This window comes from Pteropus vampyrus, unplaced genomic scaffold, assembly GCF_000151845.1.
Source record: "Pteropus vampyrus isolate Shadow unplaced genomic scaffold, Pvam_2.0 Scaffold276, whole genome shotgun sequence".
Taxonomy (NCBI): domain Eukaryota; kingdom Metazoa; phylum Chordata; class Mammalia; order Chiroptera; family Pteropodidae; genus Pteropus; species Pteropus vampyrus.
The window spans coordinates 2,543,156-2,564,612 of record NW_011889057.1 but is presented as its reverse complement, the minus strand read 5'-3'; the positions used below and the strand labels follow the sequence as shown (position 1 = coordinate 2,564,612).

The 21,457-nt window shown below is 34.5% G+C and overlaps 1 protein-coding gene across 2 annotated transcripts in view; it reads left to right on the top strand.

Moving 5' to 3' along the window:
• The window catches only part of SP1 (Sp1 transcription factor), a 36,613-nt gene extending 17,107 nt beyond the window's left edge, over positions 1-19,506 (top strand). For both annotated transcript variants that reach the window (XM_023520707.1, XM_011375812.2), the window contains exons 4-6: positions 14,630-14,798; positions 16,470-16,669; positions 17,428-19,506. In XM_023520707.1, coding sequence (XP_023376475.1) covers positions 14,630-14,798; positions 16,470-16,669; positions 17,428-17,741 — 683 coding nt within the window. In that variant the 3' untranslated portion in view covers positions 17,742-19,506. The remainder of the gene's footprint in view (positions 1-14,629; positions 14,799-16,469; positions 16,670-17,427) is intronic.
• Positions 19,507-21,457: the final 1,951 nt, after the last annotated feature.

Here is a 21,457-nt window from a genome sequence, read left to right as displayed (position 1 = left end):
AAACACAAGCTTTCTGTGCTGTTAAGAAGTTAAGTTCCTGAGGCTTTTCTAGTTCTGGTTCAAAACCGCCATCAGGCTGCTGAAATGGAGACTAATAATGAAACCTACTACTGCACATGAATGATTCTATTTATAAATGAATCATATTGTGTCATGTTGCCTGTTTTCCTATACCTCCCCCCTTCACATTATCCCATTTCTTTTCCCAAACTCCCATGAGACTTTGGTACTATGAACAATCTCAGGAGTTTGCTAAAGAGTACTGTTTTTCTACCCATTTGTTATGTTGCTGTTATGAGAGGAAATGAAATGACTCTTTGAAAGTACAATATAAAAATCCACAAAATTGTTGGGAAATTGTTTGGGTTGAGTTTTCCTGCTTGGTTAGTACTCTTTTGCATGGGAAGTTACAGATGACTGACTGTAAGTTGGAACTTAAACCCAAAATACTGTTTTTTTTTTCTTTTTTTATGTACTGTTTTTTTGTTTTGTTTTGTTTTTGCAGATGAATATTTCACATCCTGTGTAATATAGGTTGAATGGTTTAGCTATGAGTATACGCCTTATTTTATCTGATGGGTGAAGTTACTCCAGCTGTGAAACTAGCAGTAATTGATCGAAAATCCTTTGTGAAAGAAAAAAGAAAGCTTGTCTTGAATGAGAGATTTAGTATGAAAAGGAGAGTGACAGCATGGGATTTGTAGACAGAAACTCTGGGGTCCAAATCATAACTTTTCTTCTTACTGGCTGTGACTTGGAAGGTCTTTATCCTCTTTGAGATGAGGTGTCTTTATCTGTAAAAGAGGGTTAGTATTAATATTTACCCCCATGGGGTTATTAGAATTAAATAAGATAGATACCATAGGAAAGTATATAGTAGGTGCTCAACACGTATTAGTGCCTATCTCTCAATAAAAGTTCCATCCTTTGTAGTTGTCTCATCCAGTTAAAAGTAGGATTTTAATCACATAGTTCAAGATTGCTCTTCCAAGGTGTTGAAATGTCCAAGCCTTTACATGCTTTCTCCCCATTATATTCCTTGTCCATCGGTGTAGTCGATAAACCACCACAACTACCAAAGGAAGTAAATTCCAAAACAGTATGTTTTGTTCTTTAATAAGCCATTCTGGTAAAAAATGGCAGTTGACAGTAGAATAGGTTTTTAGAATTACCTGTGGATTTTGTTTATTTATTGCTCATTGGCTGGATTATGAACTTGGTGCAGAGCATATACCTATGTTTTCCCTATAGACTGTTCACTAGAAAAGCATTCTCCTTGATGAACCTGTTGTTGACTCCCCATCTAATGATAATTAGGTTACTCCATTTTCTATTTCAATGAATTATTGTTCTGTCCCTATTTTCTTAAGAGTTTTGTTTTCTATAAATTAAAAATATTTTTTCTTTTTACATTTCTAGAGCTTGGTTTTACTAAAGCATTGCTTAACTTCCTTTTCTGCTCTCGGCTAATTCCTCTCACCTATCACCTGCCCCCCAAAAAACTCGACATTTCAAATAATTTAATACATCTAGGCAATTATAAAGAATAATATAGTGGATAGTCTTTTACTCACATCCCAGTTCACTAAACAATACGATTACAAATATTAAAGCTCACAAAATAAGTCTGCTCTTAACACTTTTTAACATTGCTGCTGAACTATGTGGTTTTATTAAGTAATGATTGTTTTGGTTGTATGTTTATACTTGCTTGCTTTAATCTTCTATTGCAAAATGAAAGTAGAATCTTTGGTGATTTTTAGAATTTCTTGACTTCCGTTCATCCACAGAACAGGGATGATTATACCTGCTCAATTCTTTGTGGTGGTGTAGATTCAGAGGTTCAAATATATACAAACTATTTAAGACATTGGTTTAACTACCCTTTGTACACTTTTAAGTATGTCAGTTTTTAGATCTTAAATTTCTGTAGGGCAGGAACCACCTCTTGTTTTTCTTTATACAGAGTATGTTTGGTACCATAAACATATGGGTACAAAATATATGATCTGAAGGGGGTCAAATATGTGGTGATGGAAGGAGATTTGACTTTGGGTGGTGAACACACAGTGATGCAATTTACAGATGATGTATTACTGAATTGTGTGCTTGAAACCTATATAATTTTATTAACCAATGTCACCTCAATAAATTTAATTAAAAAAAAGGAAAAAGGAAAATAAGATAATGTGTAAATGCCTATTTACATGATCACTTCAGGGATCCTAGGATGGTGTGGATCTGAAGAGTTACTTCTTTAATATTAATTCAGATTTTTATGCATAATGTAACTATTATGATTACAAATAGGTAAAATATGTTTGTGCATATGAATAGTAATTGAATTTAATTTGTTGAGATTCTAGGATTTTGAATATCCCGCCCCCCATTTTGGTTTCCATTACTGTTAATAGTACTATAAATGTTTTTTTAGAATCTTATTCACAGAACATGATAGACGGATACTATTATTCATTTTTCTTCAGGCCTGACTGGAGAATTAATTTGGTCTTAATAGTGGGAGCAATTTCTTCAATACTCGAGTTTTAGTTACTTATCTTTCTTGTTTACATCTCTACTTTGCTTCAGCATTGTTTCATGCTTTTATCATCACACAACTCACTGCTATATTTTATCCAGAAAATTTTCTGAAAACATAAAATTTAATCCATGCTGTTTCTCCTTTCAAGATAACACCGTGCTTTCAGAATGGTTATTTCTGTATTATTAATCAAACCCAAGCATTTTTTAATGGGAATTATATATAATTTGAAGGTTCCAATATGATTATCCTTTTTCAATGGTAAATCTCATGGTTAAAAACAAAATATTAGATGGCTGTAAAATTTATTTTTTGTTTCTTTTATAGTATTCTTTTATTGCTGCTATTTTAGAGAGATTGATGAATGAATTTGATGTTATAACTCTCCTACATAAATTCAAAATGACATATTGTAGTAAGGGCGCATGTATAGTTGAGAAAATAAACATTTAAAGTGATTTGTTAACCCTCCTTTTATTTTCCTAAAATACAGTAATTTATCGAGTATCTCCTGTGTGCCAGAAAATGCTAAGTATGCTTCATATTAATTTATTAACTTAGTCCAATATAATTACATATTTTTTGCTGATGAGAAAGGTAAGGCTCAGAGAAGTAATACAGCTAGTAAGTGGTAAAACCAGGATTCAAACCAAGAAGTTGTTCAGCTGTACCGTTAGAGTTCATTACAGTGTAATGGCCCTTACTAATTTTAATCATCAGGGGCTCTGTAGTAATTTAAAATGTCAGTTTATGGGTACGAATAGTCCAAAAGTCAGTCAGAAGAACCTGATTTAAAACTCAATGAGGGTGATTAATTGTGTTCTTCTCTTCAGTAATTAGGGAAATTACTGGAGACATGAAATAAGTCCATAAGTTAATTTTATCATTCTATTTATTTCATCACTTTCCTGCTCTTACTAAACCAAACAACTGTATTCTCTTAAACTTTAGGCCCCTCCCTCACGGCTTACCCTGGTGTATATTATATATTTAAATGAATTTTAAATTATACCAGTCTGAATAATAATAGATAATTATAGCTAGTTTGGGAGAGATTGTTAAAGTCAGTCCCTTTCCCCAGAAAATTGCCACTACGGTGCATGGGGGGAAAAGATAAGACAATTCTAATTTATTTCTCTGTCTCGAAAAACAGTTTTCACTATTGAATGATGTTGGCAGAGGTGGAAAGTAGGTACAAGTCTTAGAATTCAGAAGAATTTCAGTATGTCACTAGTGATCAAATTTTAAAATTTTTAGTTTTCTTAGACAAAAAATAGGGAATCTGTACTTTTGGGTCCGTGATGGGTAACAGAAAACTATAGAGTGTTTAGTAAGGCAGCATTATCAAAGCTGGAAAAAAATCTTGTTTCGATGAAGAGACGTCTGAATTATACTTATGCAAATGGCCTCGCATTTAAAATTTGTGTCTCCCCCCACGATTTTTTCTTAAATCTCTTGTCTGGGAGGGTCGACTTTAAAAACACCTAAACACCCATTTATCACTTAATTACAGTGACACCTACTGGCGAGAGCCTTTGCCATCCATTATTGTGCTCATTGCCCTGCACTTAGGAAAAACTACCCATTTTTTCAGATGTGAAGAACTAGTTTTTAAAGCTATAAAAACTCTTAATATACCGGAAAGAGGAGAGATGCACAGGCTGATTTTGTTATTTTTTTCACTATGTAGCTGTTTTTAATGATAAAAGTTAAATAATTACATTATAAAAATATGAGAAATAGGAAAATAATTAAATAACACATCACAGTCACCAGTTTGGTGTGTTTTCTTCTACGTTATTTAAATTTTAACGTATATATTTCTTTAGCATAGCTTTATTCTAGTACGTATGTAATTTGTTCCTTTGTTTATTCAGTGATATGGCATAAGGATTTTTTCCAAGTTGTTATATTTCACTTAACCATAAATTTTACTGACTGCTTAATATTCTATCAGGTTATTTAACAGTTTCCTTATTATTTACATTTAACTTATTTCTTGTGTTGCTGTTGTAAATAATTTGTCCATGAATATCTTTTCAAGTGATTTTTTCCAATGATGAACATTTTTATGGACTCTGACCTTTTCCCAAATGTTTTTATGTTTTGCTTACTAGTGAGGTTGAATATTTTTCCTTCTGTTTGTTTACAAGTTATATCAGTTGATGTATTTACTGGCATGATAATAATAATCTTAGGAACTTGCTTGAGCTCTTTTTTTAAATAAAGAAATTCTTTTTTAAAATTTGCTGAAAATAACTTCCTCAAGCTCTTGCTTGCTTTTTTAAATAACAGATGCTTTTCATTTTTATATGTCAAATGATTTTTTTGTGTATGATTTCTTTCACATGCCTTCTAAAAGTTTGATAATTGTTTTCTTCATATTTAAACATGTGTGTATATATTCAACTCCCCTCTATTTTTCATTATATTTTATTTGGAAAAATATAAAGAAGGCAACCTATTATTTAAAGAAACCAGTGTTAGTGCTTTTTGTTTTTTGTTTTTTTGCCAGTCTTTCTTTCCAGACATTTTTGTAAACATTGAACTTTATCTGCCCAGTATTATTTTTGAAGTGTGATAAGGGTGGAGGTACCTGCAGTTATTTTGAACATAAGGTTTGTCTTTGAGCCTCTTGACATCTAGAACAGAAAAGCAATTGAAGATACCTCTTTCTCTCTTGCGTGTTATCTCACTAGATTTTGGCTCCTTGACTGTAGCACCTAATGTTAGTGTGTAGCAAACAGCAAAAGTACAATAAAGATTTGTTTAATTTAAATAAATATATATATTTTTCCCCTTTACTCTAATGGTGCTCCCTCACAATGTAGGTTGTTTCTGTTGTTTCTTTTTTATTTTCAATTTTCCATTTTGAACATTTTCTCTTCCTTCCTTTTTAAAAAAAAATTTTTTAAACTATAGTTTGCTTTTTAAAACAGTTTTATTGAACTACAATTTATATACCATATAATTCACCCATTTAAAATATGTAGTTCAGTGGATTTTAGTATATTCAGAATTGTGCAGCTACCACCACAGTCTAATCTAAGAACATTTTCATCACCCCCAAGAAGAAACACCACATGGCCCATTAGCTGTCATTTCTACTTCTCATCCCCAGTCCAAGGCAACCACTAATCTCCTTGCCACCTCAGTGGATTTGCCAATTCTGGTCATTTCATAGAAATGAATTTGTACAATATGTAGTCTTTTGTGACTGGCTTCTTTCACTTAGCATAATGATTTCAAGGTTCATCCATGTTGTACCATGTGTCAGTATTTCATTCTTTTATATTGCCAAATAATATTTCATTGTGTGAATATACCACATTTTGTTTATCCATTCATGAGTTGATACACATTTGAGTTATTTTCATTTTGGGCTATTATGAATAATGCTACTGTGAACATTTCTGTATATGTTTTTTTTTGTGGACATATGTTTTGGTTATATACTTAGGAGTAGAGTTACTGGATTAGATTCAGCTTTAATGAGTTTCTTAGTCTGTATCTTTGAAAGTTCTTAAACATATTTGTTGCCTCTCTTTTGTTAATATCCTTAACAATCTTGCTGTTTCACTTATATTCCAGAAACTTTGAAATTCCAAGTATTTGGCCACTAAATCTTGCATTTTTTTATTCTTACATATTTTTTATCCAAGCCTTTCTCTTCACTTGAATCCCTGCCCTGCTTTAGACCTTTATTATTTCTCACCATTATTTAATGGAACAGCCCAGAATATTTCACTTTTCTTTCTTCTGACACTGCCCCTCCCAACTCTTAAACTTCTTTTATCAGGATATTTTATTAGTACTTTATTATACAAATTATAGGGCAGATATTATAATTGTTTGATTTAGCTTTTTTTTTTTTGAGCCACGCTTCTCTTGCTCAGGCCTGCTTCCATGTCTGGAAGTGTACTTTACCTTCTAATAAAACTTTTCTACTCTAAAAAAAATAAATAAAAATAATTGTTGATTTCATTTTGTGTCTTTCCAGTGAGATAGAAGCTTTGTCATGGCCAGAATTATATCTAACTATCCCCAGACTGTAATATAGTATCTGGCACTTGTCCTTATTCCTAGAAGTATATGTGCTGGGTTAAAAATTAGTCACATTTTCAAGACTTGGTCAAATTGCCAAAATACCCTGCATACACACCAAGCTGTTTCCCTGCTGTATGTTTTTGTGCACTCATGCTACTAGAAGTTGTATGAAAGTGTGTCTCTCTCCATACTCTGCCTACCATCACTTTTTTTTTTAAAAAATCAATCATTTAAATGTCTATCTTGTATCTAATATCTGTTTTGAAGTTCATCTCCACTTTGTCTTCTCTCTCTACTCTACCTTTGTTCCACATACCATGTTTTACTCCACTACATTCCTTTATTCTGCTAATAGTGTTCCCTCTTCCTGGGACACCCTTTCCTTGCCAACATTCTTCACCTGGCTAACTTCTATACATTCTTTAAAGTTTGACCCAAATGTCAGCTCTTCTAGGAAGCAAGCCGCCTCTGAAATTCCAAGCTAAGGAAATTACCCTTTTCAATTCTAGAACATCCTTTGAATGGCTTTTTCCATAATATTTATATTATTATCTTTAAAATACCTGTTTCTCTCTTCTCTGGTGAACTACAAGCTCTTCAACAGCAAGAACCATTTCTTTGAGTCTTCAGAGCTTAATATGTTCCTGGAACAATAGATAGTAAATAATTACTGAACATTTTTACAGTTTTCCCTCAGGGAGTTCACATGGTATAGGACACTGTAGGGATAAACCCTAAAGGAAGTTTATATAGTTTATATATAGCAAAGCCTATAAATTATAACTTACACATATGGATATAAAATATGCTGTAGTAATTCTATAATCAGGAAAGTTTTAATGGAGAAGAAAGAAGTTTTAGAAGTATGGCTATATGGATTTGTATAGAGCACAAGTTACTAATGAATTAGCAAGGGTTTGCATTCTGGAGCAGAAGGAAATAAGTTTCTGGTGCCTGTTCTTTGTTCTTGTGTGGTCTAATTTAATATAAAATCATTAGAATTTTTTGTTAGATGCTTTTTCACTTGTAGCATAGTTCTGGAAACTGGACAAAGAAAATTAAAGGCTCTTATCAATTGGACACATGAAAAACAGTGACACGAAATATTGGTAGGACATACTGAGATGTAGACTGCACAGTCAATAAAATTGATATGCCCAACATGACTAGTCATGACACACTTTAACAAAACATAGTTTCCTTTTTTATATATGTAGTTAGGGAATGCATTTAGCCGTATGTACGAAAAGATCTATTACAGTGGCTTAATTAGGTGGAGGTTTATTGTTCTCATAGAACATGAAGTCTGGAGGTGGTGTGTCCAAGGTTGGTGTTGCAGCTCCAGTTAACAGAAGGAACCCCAATCATATTTACTTTTGCCTTAGAATGGGACAGTTGTCATGCTTGCAAGGCAGCTACTCTAATTTTTGTCATTGTGACCTTTTTCTAGACAGGATAAAGGAGAGAAAGATGAAGTTTGATAAAAGAGGAAGCAAGCTTAGTTGTTCCAATTTAGAGAACTTTTCTGAAAGTCTTACCCAGCAATTTCACTTTATACCTGATTGATCAAGATCTTGTCACTTGGCTACTCCTTATCTGGAAAGGAATCTGGGAAGGGGAATATTTTTAACCTGGCATATTGTTACCCCAAACAAAGTCAGGCAGCTTTTAGGCAGGAAGAAGGAGAGAATGAAAACTGGGAACAAGTAGTGTTAACTGCTGTTGAGCACCATAACCTACTGCCCATATTTACACATACCACTGAAACAACCGCAAATAGTAAATGAGGAGTCCACCTAAATAAATTTTTTTAGATGATGGCAGCTTTATTTTAAACTTAACCTTTTAAAACTTACTGAAAATTGTGAGAACATGATGTTGGCAACCAGTTATTTTAATCTTTCTGGAGCTCTCTCCTAAAAACAGTATGTCGATATGTACCTGCTAATGTGATGTGATGAGAAGGGCACTTCATTTGTATCAATATTCTTCTCCAAAACCTGTAACTTCAGTCTAATGAGAAAAACATCAAACAAATCAAATTAAGGGACATTCTACAAAATACCAACCAATTTTCTTCAAAATTGTCAAGGTCATAAATGACTGAGACACTGAGATAGATTGGAGGAGCCTAAGGAGACATGACAACTAAATACTTGGATGGAATCCTGGAAGAAAGTAAGGATGCTAGTGGAAAAACTGGTGAAATCCAAAAACGTCTATAGTTGTTAGTATTGTACCAATATTAATTTATTAGTTTTGACTAATGTACCTTGGTTATGTAAGATGTTAACATCAAGGGAAGCTGGGCGAAGAATATACAAGAACTTTCTATCTTTGTAATGTTTCTGTAAGTCTAACATTGTAACAAAATGAAAAATTACAACAGTTGGAGAAACTAGGATAGCAAAACCAAATACTCTGTAAGGAAACCTTATACCTACAATGAACAGCTGGTGGGAACAAACTATAAGATCTACATATATTGGCATTTGGGAAGGGGAGGAAGCAGAGGGATGCAACAGGGCTTCTGATGCTCCTGAGAACAGGAAAACCTCTAAATCACTGACAGGTATTCACTGGAGAACATCTAGAATGAACTGGGAACAGGGTTCTGCAGGATTCACTTAGAGGATGAGTACAAGGGAATGGAGATAGAGTCTGACAGCTTTTGAAATTAGCATACTGAAGTTTTAACAGAAAGCTTAGAACTGAGGAGAAACTTCTAGTAGAATCCGCATTGAGCAAGATAGGGAGAAAGAAAAGGACAAGACAAAGGAGAGCAGAGGGGTAGATATCAGAATGAAGAGTTGTTTGTTGTTTTTGTTTTTATTACTTTGCAAAAATAGAAGAAAAAGAATCTCTAAAGCCATGAAGATTGGAAAAGTTATCCTACCTCCTACCCCTTGCTCCTGAATTTCAGGAAAACTGACTTTGCTTTAAAAATGAGTTTGAATCCATATAATGTTACTACTAACTAGCAAAAGATACTAACAACAGAAAGAAGCAGAAAAACACTTCCTCAGTGAAAGGACCCTGGAAAGACATGCCTACAAAATAGACGAAAATTCATAATCAGCTAAAAGAATTTAAGGAAATAATAGAAGTAGTGAAAGTACAAATTCAAGTTAGATACATCTCAGAAATGAGGTGATTGGAGAAAAGGAGCATTTGAAAAGAGAAGTGACAGACTTTAGTAAAAAAATGGAAATAAGAAAAAATTGCCTTAGAAATAAAGATGAAATTAAAAAGAACATAAATAAGCACAACAGATAATGACTCAATAAAATAAAGACAAAGTAAAACAAAATTAACTTTTATATGTAGTAGAAAGGGAATCTTTTAAAATAAACAAAAAAGAGGTACAAGGGATTGAGAAAAAATAATATAGGCTAAAAAGAACCAACATTTATATGAATGAAGTCCTCAAGGAAGAAACAATGAAACCCATGGAACAAAGATAACTTTCCCAAAGTGTACCTGGGGAACTTGACCCAGAATAGCCAACAATGAGACATAGCATAGTAAAACCGGTGGATTTTAAGGGAAAAAAATCATTTGGGCACCCTAATGTAAAAAAAGACCTAACCATTTATAAAAGAAGGAAAATGGATTATCATTAGACTTTTTGGCATGTTTAGTGTCAGAATACAATGGATTAACATTTAAGAGAATCAAGGCAGTAAAATATGAACCAAGAATTTGACATCCAGACAAATAGACCTCCAAGTATAAAGACCACAATTTTGTACTAACATATAAGAATTTGGGAAATAATATTCACATGATTACTCTTTATGGAGCCCATTAGAGCTTCAGATAACTAAAATGACTTAGGGAACCAAATTGCAGTATCTAAATACTAATTTCCTATTAAAAGAAACTAAGAATAGTTGAAGAAATAGCTGATTCTAGATCTAGAGCAAGAAATTAATATCAAAGGACACAGGAGCCAACTTGATATTTTTTTTTATGGCCAACTGTTTGAGCATCAATGACGATAAAAACTGCCGTTGATTGAAGTATCAAATATGTTTAAATGCATGAGTTTATATTAATGCAAAGAAGAATTATTGCAGAAGGGTGTGAGGGAACTATTTGAGGTGATAGAAATAGTCTGTATCTTGCTTGTATTACACTACTTACTGTATACAATTCTCTAAACCATGTTTCTCATCCCTGGCTCTATTGACATTTTGAACTGGATAATTCTTAATTCTAGGGGAGGGACAGGCTGTCCTGTGCATTGTAGAAGTGTTTAGCAGCACTGGATACCAGACCTAACAGACAAAAATGTCTCCATACATTGTCAGATGTCTCCTGGGGAGCAAAATGACGCCAGTTGAATTTTCATTGTTTGTAAATTATATCTCAATAAACTTGATTTTTAAGAAAAGAAAAACTCATTGTCGCTTTTTAAGAATTCTAGGAAAACAACTGAGTATTTTGAAAACCAGTAATTGACAGAGCCAAGCATTTATCCTGTCTTTCCTACCTTAAACTGTATCTCAAGAGTAACCATGTAGTTAGTATAGGGATGAATTTGGGGGCCATCTATCTGTGTATTTTAGTATTACATTTTATTACTCCTAGTTACCAGTTTTTCTGTCATTAAAGTACAATTCTTCTATTCCTTTTTCTCTAATTTGCTACCTCTAATTCACTTTGGACTAGGAAACCAGATTAGTAAATTAGCATTATTTTAAAAGATAAAGCACCATGTATTATGAACTCTCTATCTCTGTTACTAGAGATGTTTTTATTTCTTGATTTGAAGTAATAGTCTGGATACCTGATGTTCCTCATGCCTAAGTGATGTTACCAGTATTCTGTTTCAACATGGCCGAACATACAAACACTTTGTGATCTGAGATGTACTTCTCTGGATTAAATCTGTGCAAAATGAAACATGTTCAGAAAACCCCAAATGCACTTAATATAAGTATAGTTTTAAAATTAAGTTTTACTATATTAATACTTACTGAATTAAAGTACACAATATTCCCAAAGTCATTCCAGAGAGCAGATGAATAGGGAAGTATATGGGAACCAACCTTTTGAAAATTATTAAGGAGGTTTATATTTCATCTTATTTTAGTATTGCGTAAGTTTTTTCTCAGAAAAAAATAGGGTGTTTGACTTATCATAGTAGTCTTTTTGCAAGTTCATGACTTTAGCACACTTCTTCAATTTGAGGAAACTTAAAAAATATGTAACTGCCACAGCTATTTCAGAAACTGATACTAGAAGCAACAACTGGGCTGGGCAAAACTGTCATTAAACTGTGCCTTTGGTTTACTGGTTATTTTCATCGTGGAAAGGAAAATCTTTAATTTATTTCATTGCTTAACCCAGTACATTTTAAGATAAAACTGTTCTTTTTCTAAAACTGTTACTAAAAGAGGCTGGAAAGAGATTCTGGTCTGGTGTTGATATTTTGTCGATGTTCCGTTCCTTTTTGTTAAGCGAAATTCAAAATGGTTAATTTTATCTAACCCCATTCTCAGCTTTCATATTTTAAAAAGTACTTTGAAATCATGATGGGAGTCCAGGAGGATATTACTTTTGACTGTCTATTTTGTAATCATTTGAGAGAGTCTCAGTTTCTAAGTATTTCTTTGTTTCTCTCTTTACTGAATTATGTCCTGTCCAAAATGTTATTCTTATGTTTCAGTGGTGTGGAGAAAAGTTTGCCTCTTTCCAGTTGATTGGGACAGGGAGAACTTTGGGGATTAATGAATTGCTTCTAAAATTTTAATAGAGTTAGGTTAGCTTGGAAAATAGGTCAGAGAAAATGATTTGTTTATGTGCACCACCATTTTATCTTGATTGTAAAGACCTGTTGTAGATAGCTGGATCTACAGTTTCATAAATTTCTTTTCTGAAGGTAATTTTTGGTAGGTACCATTGGTGATATGAGCTAGCATTCTAACTAGCCTTGTCTGCTGAGCTATGTGGGTTTATTTCAAAGGATACATTCTCCATCCCCCACTAGGGAGAGTTTCCACTCAATGACACATACTAGTTTTTAAGGCAAGTTGATTAAACAAGATATTGGTGTATATATTATTCTGTGATTTCTCACTGTGGTTTTCCCACAAGATACTTTCCTAATAACATTAGCTACAATGTATTGAATGTTTGCTATATGACAAATACTGTCTAATAAAACGTTTTATTTCATTTGTTTTTCACAGTAACTATGAGATTACTTACTGTTAGAAGCTAATTAGATGGTGGTACAGGAACTCATATCTAGGTCTGTTTTACTTTAAAACCTATCTTAACCCTGTACTCTAGTAATTCCCAGTTTTAGCTCTGGCAATATCATGAAACTCAAAACATTCAAATTAAATTTATTTTAATGCCATAGGCTGATGATGTTTGAAGTTGTAGAGTGAGCAGGAAAGCTTATTATTAGGCATAGTAACTCAAAATTATGTTGATGAGCTGTAAAGAATAAAGTACAGAAGTAAAATGAAGAGCCTAGATTTTAGTTGGTAAGTCTGATCTACCCCATTTACTTAGTTTCCTTATTTATAAAAGATAAAACAAAGCAGGCCAATTCAACACTCCATTTATAGAAATCTTAAATATGGATAGAGTCATTAATTTATTTGTAAGGTGTTTTTATAGGTGAATACTTATTGATAAGTGACGCTTTGAAAACCTGAGAAGAATGTCATCTATTCCTTTAAAATGTTTCTATTTTTCCACTGGCCTAGAACAGTGTTTGAAAATGTCAAGTGTAACCAGCCTATTAGTGGTTCATGAAATCAATGTACTGGGTCATGACCAGCATTAAGGAAAAAAAAATTTGAGTATGGAAAATTTAAGAATACTCTGCTTATTATAAAGCATTGTTCATGAAACTTTTGTTTCAGTTATATGTGTATGTACTAGGTCATAATGTCAAATATATTTTTTACTTTGGGTTGCAAGTTTTAAAAGTTTGAAAAACTGGAACTTTATAACATTTATCTATTTTAATTTATCCAGGACAGAAATTAGTGATTTTATACAAATTTTAACTTTAAAAATAAATGAATTTAAGTGACATAATAGAATGTATGCTTTATATTTTATTCCTTTTTCTAAAATTCTGAAAAGCGTCCCATCCCAAACCAAAACCATTCTGGGGTATATAGCTAGCTCTTTCCTTATTGTGTCAAAATTTATAATACACATGTATTATTCCCTGTTGAATATTCAGTGCAAATTTTTGCCCATTTCAGGAAGTTTCCCCTCTCAGATTTTGTATGATTTCTAGTTTAGAATCTCTTAAAGTCTCATTTTTTAGTCATTTCCATTTGGTTGCTTCCATAGCACCTTAGCTCTGGGAATGAGTAAGAGATTTATAGGGCATCTTTCTGTAATAGTACACACTGTTATCTCATTCTTTTTAATGAGTAGTCCATTGCATAAGTTTATTATAATTTTTTTAAATTATAATAGTGCCTCAATAGTGTACATTTTGATTGTTTCCAGTTTTTTGTTGTTATAGAAAACACTAGTGCCTCAATAGTGTACATTTTGATTGTTTCCAGTTTTTTGTTGTTATAGAAAACACTATTGTCACATGTCTTTGTATATTCATGAGTATATCCATAGGACATTGCTGGTTCAAAATAGAATTACTTTGAAGATATGCATTTAAATGTTTAATAATATTGACAAATTGGCCTTCAAAAAGGTTGTTCTAATTTATCACCGCCTATATATAAAAATGCCTATTTCCCATACCCCTGCTGATGCTGTGCATTTTTAGCATTTTAACTTTTTGTAATTTGATAGGTGAAAAATTACAGAAGTTCATTATAGAGTTGCATTTTTAAAATTAAGTGAGATTGACCATGTTTTCATATACTTATTGGCTCTTTGTATTTTCAAAGACTGTTCTTGAGATTTCACGTATGGAATGATGTCAGTGAATGTGACTTAAAAGCTTTGAAGAAATGTACATGTAAAGTGTCATTGAGCTGCCTGCAGCTCTGATGACATCCCCAACTTCCCACCTTGACCCTTTACTCTTTATTTCAGGTGATCATGGAGCTCAGCTTGGCCTCCATGGAGCCGGTGGTGATGGAATACATGATGACACAGCAGGTGGAGAGGAAGGGGAGAACAGCCCAGATCCCCAACCCCAAGCTGGTCGGAGGACCCGGCGGGAAGCATGCACCTGCCCCTACTGTAAAGACAGTGAAGGAAGGTAAGTTGACTCAGCCAGTATCTTAAGAGTAGTACAAAGAAGAAAAAATGAATGGATTTGGAAGTGAGAAGAGTGTTAATTTTTTAACATTTAAGAGTTGACAGTGTTGCAGAGGAATCAGAGATAGGTATAGTACATTCGATTAGGTTATATTATAGGATCTTGGTTCCAGCTCTGATCCTTTCATCAGCTCTAAGACTTTGGACTTAATAGGTTCCTGCTTTTTCCTAGAGATAAAGAAATCAGGTGGAGCCAGCTGGTCTAATGATTGTTACTGTATGTCTGTTTCAAGTGGTTTTAACAAGGTGTTTACTTGTAAAAGAGCCTTTCAAAGAAAAAAAATGTACCTACTGTAATGTGTTTTTACAGTGGCTGTGTGAGAATAAGAGTTTTCCAGAGTCTCATTTTCCCCTCAAAATAGACAAAAATGCTTAGTCCATGGAAACAGTTCTTTCATCAGGGAATCTAACACGTTCTGAAAAACAAAGTTCTAGTAATTTTTTCATTAATAGTACCTACTATTCAGTATTATTTCTGGAGAGTTACAAGTTCTATTCTTTTCCTTAAATTCACTGCTTTTGAAAGAAAATAGAAAGTCATATATGTTTGTGTTTGAAAAACACATGTTTAAATGTGTTTGAAAAAAATCTGTTAAAATCTTGTTCCAATAAAAATTAACACAAAAATAAGAAAAGTATCAAAACAAAAAATAATTTATTTGCAGGTTACCCTACATTACAAAAACCTGAATCAGAAGCAGTGAGTACAATAGTGTTTCCCTTTAACAAAGCTTAAAGTGGATTTAAATTTTTCAAGGAAATTATCTGATTTCCACCTGAATGTGATTTCATTTCCATCATGTTTTTTTCCTTCTGTTAATATGTGCTCTTACAACTCAAGAAAAGTCCCTCCTGGAAATTTCCCCGGTGCCCACTAATGTAACAAATTGATTTGGCAAAAACATTTTACAGCTAATACCTGAGAGATGCTTAGGATCTGCTTCATATAGAGATCATTTATTTATTTATTTATTTTTTACGTGCCATGAATTAGCGCGGGTTCTTACATCCCTCTTTTGAGTTTTATTCAGCCCATCTTCCTCTTCCACTGAAGTTCCTGGTATTGCTCTAGCTTTTCAGCTTTTAATCTTCACCATTGAGCTCTTGACTATATTCTACCAAAAAAAGTTCTATAGTTGTAAAATAATATATTTTCCTTAAAGTTCTCCAACAGATATTTAAATGGAAATACACTTTGCTCATTAAGTAAGTTCTTTGACAAAAATATCACCATATTCACAGTAGTTCTTATGGAAAATGCTTGTATTGAGATTTAAACTTCCTGAAAAATATGAGAAAATGCCCTCCAGACTTCACAAGTCACTCTGAGAGTGATTGTTTTTTCAAATATTAAACATGAAAATTGATTAAACAACAGGAAAGCAGAAAAGAGCAAATAGCCAGTAGAGAGGAAACCTACAACTTGAATTTTGGATGTTAAGAACCAGAATTGACTAAAGATTTATCTTTTGATACTAAAGAAAAGCCTTTCTTTTAAAAATAAAAGTTTGGGGTTAGTTTCAAGTAGGTTGGATGATTACTGTTGACACTTTGTGATTCTTTAATTTTTATCTCTAAAATGAATGGTGAATAGTTATATTCTCACTTTCAGGGGCTCAGGGGATCCTGGCAAAAAGAAACAGCATATTTGCCACATTCAAGGCTGTGGCAAAGTATATGGCAAGACCTCACACCTACGGGCACACTTGCGCTGGCATACAGGCGAGAGACCATTTATGTGTACCTGGCCATACTGTGGGAAACGCTTCACACGTTCGGATGAGCTACAAAGGCACAAACGCACACACACAGGTAAGCAGGAGCCTGGGGAAGAAAGAAAGTAGTAGACCAGAATGGAAAGGCACAAAATGTACCTATGAAATAACTAAAATTACTGAGTAACTTACATTTGAAACTGACTGTGTGAATCACAGATATAATTGGATTTAATCTGGAAAACCTTTAAGAAGGAAAGAGCTAGGTTTTGAGTGAGATTTTGAAGAAAGACCTCATTACTCTTCTTAGTCTCAGTCCTGCCTTCCTTTTTGGCTTTTTTTTTCCTTTCTGAATACTCCCTAACTTTTTTTTTTCTTTTCATTTATTCCCCTCCTCCTGGGAACCAGAATACCAGTTTTCCTTTGAAATCGATCCCCCTGTCTCTATTCTTAGTTATATGGTTTACCCCCAGCTCCAGGAATTGGCCATAATTGGCTTAAACCAGTCTATGGATCCCTTCCCCTCAGGATATTTGGTTCAAGGTGTGGGCAGTTAAGCTCATCCAAGAAGAGTGAATTTGGGACTTAAGCTGGGAATGCAGGACCACAGATACTTTCTCCTTGGGGGTTTGTGGTATGAAGACATATGGCCAGGAAAATCTACTCCCCAACCTTTTTACCTATTTTTCTTCCTTCAAAAAGCATAAGATACCAGATTTTTTTTTTCTTTTTTCTTTTGCTTTTATCACTTTCTAAGCCTGGACTTACTCTGCTTAAGAAGTTTAAAAGTAGTAATTGGACAAGATACCTGTACTTCTGAGATGTCAGTTTTTTATCTTTCTCTTTTTTACTTAGGTGAAAAGAAATTTGCCTGTCCTGAGTGTCCCAAGCGCTTCATGAGGAGTGACCACCTGTCAAAGCATATCAAGACCCACCAGAATAAGAAGGGAGGCCCAGGTGTAACCCTGAGTGTGGGCACTTTGCCCCTGGACAGTGGGGCAGGTTCAGAAGGCAGTGGCGCTACCACTTCTTCGGCCCTTATTACTACCAATATGGTAGCTATGGAGGCCATCTGTCCAGAGGGTATTGCCCGTCTTGCCAACAGTGGCATCAACGTTATGCAGGTGGCAGATCTGCAGTCCATTAATATCAGTGGCAATGGCTTCTGAGATCAGGCACCGGGGCCACAGACATATGGGCTATTCCCATCAACCCTGGGATGCAAGGTAGCATGGGTCCAAGAGACATGTGGGAGAGAGAGCCATGAGGCATTAAAATGCATGGTGGTGGGAAGAATTGGGGGAGGGATACAAAAGAAGAGATGGGGTCCTGGCACCTACCTATATCATCAGTACCTCCTCAAAGTGGGAAACATTAGTGAAAATTCTGTTGGTGCCACCCTTTGAGCATTTGACCCTAAACAGTTTCTTCTTATATTTCTTACCCCAGCCTCCCTGTCCCTGGTTTCCCTTCTCAGTTCCCTCATGATGGATCCCCCCTTTCCTAAAGCCATCATGCCTTGATAAATATATATGATCATTGAAATACTTTTTAACAAAAAACAGATTCTATATTATATATATATATAAATATATATATATAAAAGATATATAGAGATGCATTTGCAGGGGTTGGCTGGGAGGAGGAAGGAGACCATTCTGTGACCAAAATACCTTGGTCAATTTTTTATATTGCCTTATTTCCTTATGGCTGAGCCTTGTTGTGACACATCAAGCTTCTATAGATGTTGTCTTGGCTTCCCACCAGATTAAGCATTCGTATGCTCTGCTTTTAGTTTATATATACATACATAATGTTTTTCTTTTCTTAATTTTGTCTTTTTATTTGGGATCAGCTTCTTGCACTCCTTTCCTGACTCAACCCTTTTTCAACTGATCATTTCATGTTTTGTTTTTGGTAGTGATCCCTGGATGAGGCACCTCTATGAATCTTTTTAAGTTCTTAGTCCCAGCAACAGAATGGAGAAACCTTGAAGCCTAAGCTGATGTTTGAGGTAGCTGTGGAGAGAGTGTTCAAAATACTACTGACGCAGGCACCCTCTTGGTGCTGGAGAGTCAAAGGCACCTCTCTTCATTAGCTGCTCTAAGCATCAAGAATCAGAAATATTTCTATGGAATTGTATAAGAGACCCTTTGAAGGTTATAATCTGGGATCAGTTTTTATAAAATATCAAAAGATGGTCAAATAATAGGTAGGAGTTTTTAATAGGAAAATGACGTGCCCAGAAATGGAAGTGGCTCGTGGTAGTCCAGTTCAGGAGTTAGTGGAATATTTGGACTTTTGTACAGCTGTCTTCCAAGGTGGCTCTAAGCTTTGATTTCACATAAGCTTCTGAGTTCACATTCTGAAAGGAAATATACTCCTTTTTTGAACATCCCCAGTACTTTTTTTCCTATTATGTTATTAAGCAGCATCATCAGCCAATGAATCTGTTCCAGGTTTCCATTCTGCAGAACTCCTGTAATAGTGGCAAGGCAATGGTTCTTTGATCTTTTCCCTTAACTCTTCTTTGGGTGGTTCCTAAGGGAAAAGGAAGCACATGATCATGGGAATGATAGCCAAGAACAAAAAGAAATCTTGTCTTACCACTGTGGCTTGTAGGAGAGATTGGGAGAAACCATCCTGCTTTCTCCATGGCCTGATTCCTGAAGAGACTGATCCAAAAATTATAGCGGCAGGGAACCCTTAGTGCATTTGGCACTGAGATTTAAATGCAACCAGAGTTGTTCTCAAGGCCCAGCCATTAAAACATCGTCTCTCTTGACCTTCTGGTATCTTGTCAGAGGGCTTTTCACTGTGAGGAAGTATGGAAATGGCTGTGTGTATGTGTGTAATCTGTTAGGTTGGGGATAGGTTTTCTGTTAGCCAATACTAAAAGAGACCTGCAATAAAATTACCCTGATCTGATAGAAAGTTAAGTGTTTGTGTATGACTGTGTGTGAATGTGTGTTTGTGCCTGTATATATCTACACACAGATGAGAAATTATATTTAAAATTGTTGGAAAATAAATCAACTTCCGATCAAAATGCCTTTCAGGCCCATTACCTAGAAATCTATCTTAAAACCTGGGTATGTTCCTGAAGTCATTTTTTTGCTTATGCTAAATTAGTTACAATTATGAATGGGGGATATTCTACTGCACTTTTAAAAGAAGAAACTATTTTTGTGTTTGAAAGCGAAACCAACATTCAGGTCTATAGCAGAGTCCTAGTTCCCTTCATATAATCTTTTTACCTTGACTACAAATAGATGATGCTATGATTCTACTATATATTTTATATAAAAATCTATCCAAATTAGGGTTTGGTTAAGTTTGTGTTGTTGTTTAACCTGAAATACAATAACTTTAATAATCTAAACAATAGTTCACTCCCTTTGGTCCTTTTTCTGCAGGCTTAATATTGTTTTTAACACTCAGGAACCATTGCAAGGAACTTTCCCCAGATCAAATTCTGTTAATACTGAAGTAAAAGTCACCTACGCCCAGCCACTTATCACACCCATTTTTCCCACTGAAAGGCAGAACTCAGAACCTATTATTTTATGTCTGTAATCATGTACATAGGCATCTTTGGAGGAAAGGGGCAGGATAACTCACTGGAGAGTGCAGTATTTTGCTAGAGCATTTCAAGGAATGGAATCTTTCCCAGTATGAAATGATCAAATAGAAACTAGCTTAATGAAGCTGAAGACTACAAGCTTTTAGAAGGTTATTTTGATATTGTTACTCTCTGGGATGGAATGCTGGTTTACCCTCGACCCCTTCATTAGCATTACTATGAGTGAATTTATATCCATTTCTTTCCACTTGACCTATTTTCTTACCAAGGATGCTCCAGATCCAGTATCTTGTTTGGCCCAACAACTGAAGCAGCAGCTGCTTTTGTCTCCCAGCAACAGTGAGCCACTCAGTCTTTTCCATAGGAACTTTGGAGCCTACATTCCTTGAGTCAGGAGCTTATTGCTGAAAATTCCTTTCCCTGAACTTTTGGCTGGCAAAAATTAATGTAACTGACAGGCATATTGATTCTATTATTTTTTTTCATGAGTTCTTTTCTTATTTAATTTTTTTAAATGACCAAAATTTGCAAAGCGGGGCATGCCCAAGGGAGCGGTAATATTAAAGCACTCATTTCCTTGTCCTTTCAGATTGCCCATTCACATTCATGTACTTATCATTCGACTGTCTCACTCTTTACCCTGAGCAGTAACAACCCACATCTTCCTTCAGGGACCTTCCAGCTGGCACCCTGTTTGTGGGTGCTGTGCAAAATGAAATTGAATGGATATCTCTCAGCCTGGTTCAGAGTAAATAGAACCTTTTATCCCAGAAAGTATAGACTGCAGTGTGGGGTAAAGATTATGGTTGGGGGAGAGTTAGAGACAAAAGCTGTAAATTACTATGGCTGATTGATTTGTTTCTACTATATACATATATATATTTTTTGCTTTTGTATATCCTATATAGGAAACTAAGCATTGTATTTTTTTAACAAATCTGAGAAAGCACTATGAACTGCAGATGTTTGACTTTCAGAATATATTTTGTATTGTCAATATCTTCACATTGTGTGAATACTGGAAGCTGCAGATCTTTGCTAGGATGCAATAAATTTATATACTTTTTGAGGGGTTCTTCTGGGGGTATTAATCAGGCCCCTGTTGTGCTTTTGGGGAGCCCTGGTGCTACTTGCTTAAAGTTTTCATTCAGTTATAAGTACCCTGATGCCTTTTGGACCTTGGGATCAGATCAAACGAGTTTCGCATTTCAGAGATCCAGGTACCAAGGAAATGAAGCTTCCTCAAGTGAGGGGCCCTTTGCATAGCTCTCCTTTCCCCTATTCAAAGCTGGGTAGCCTCTT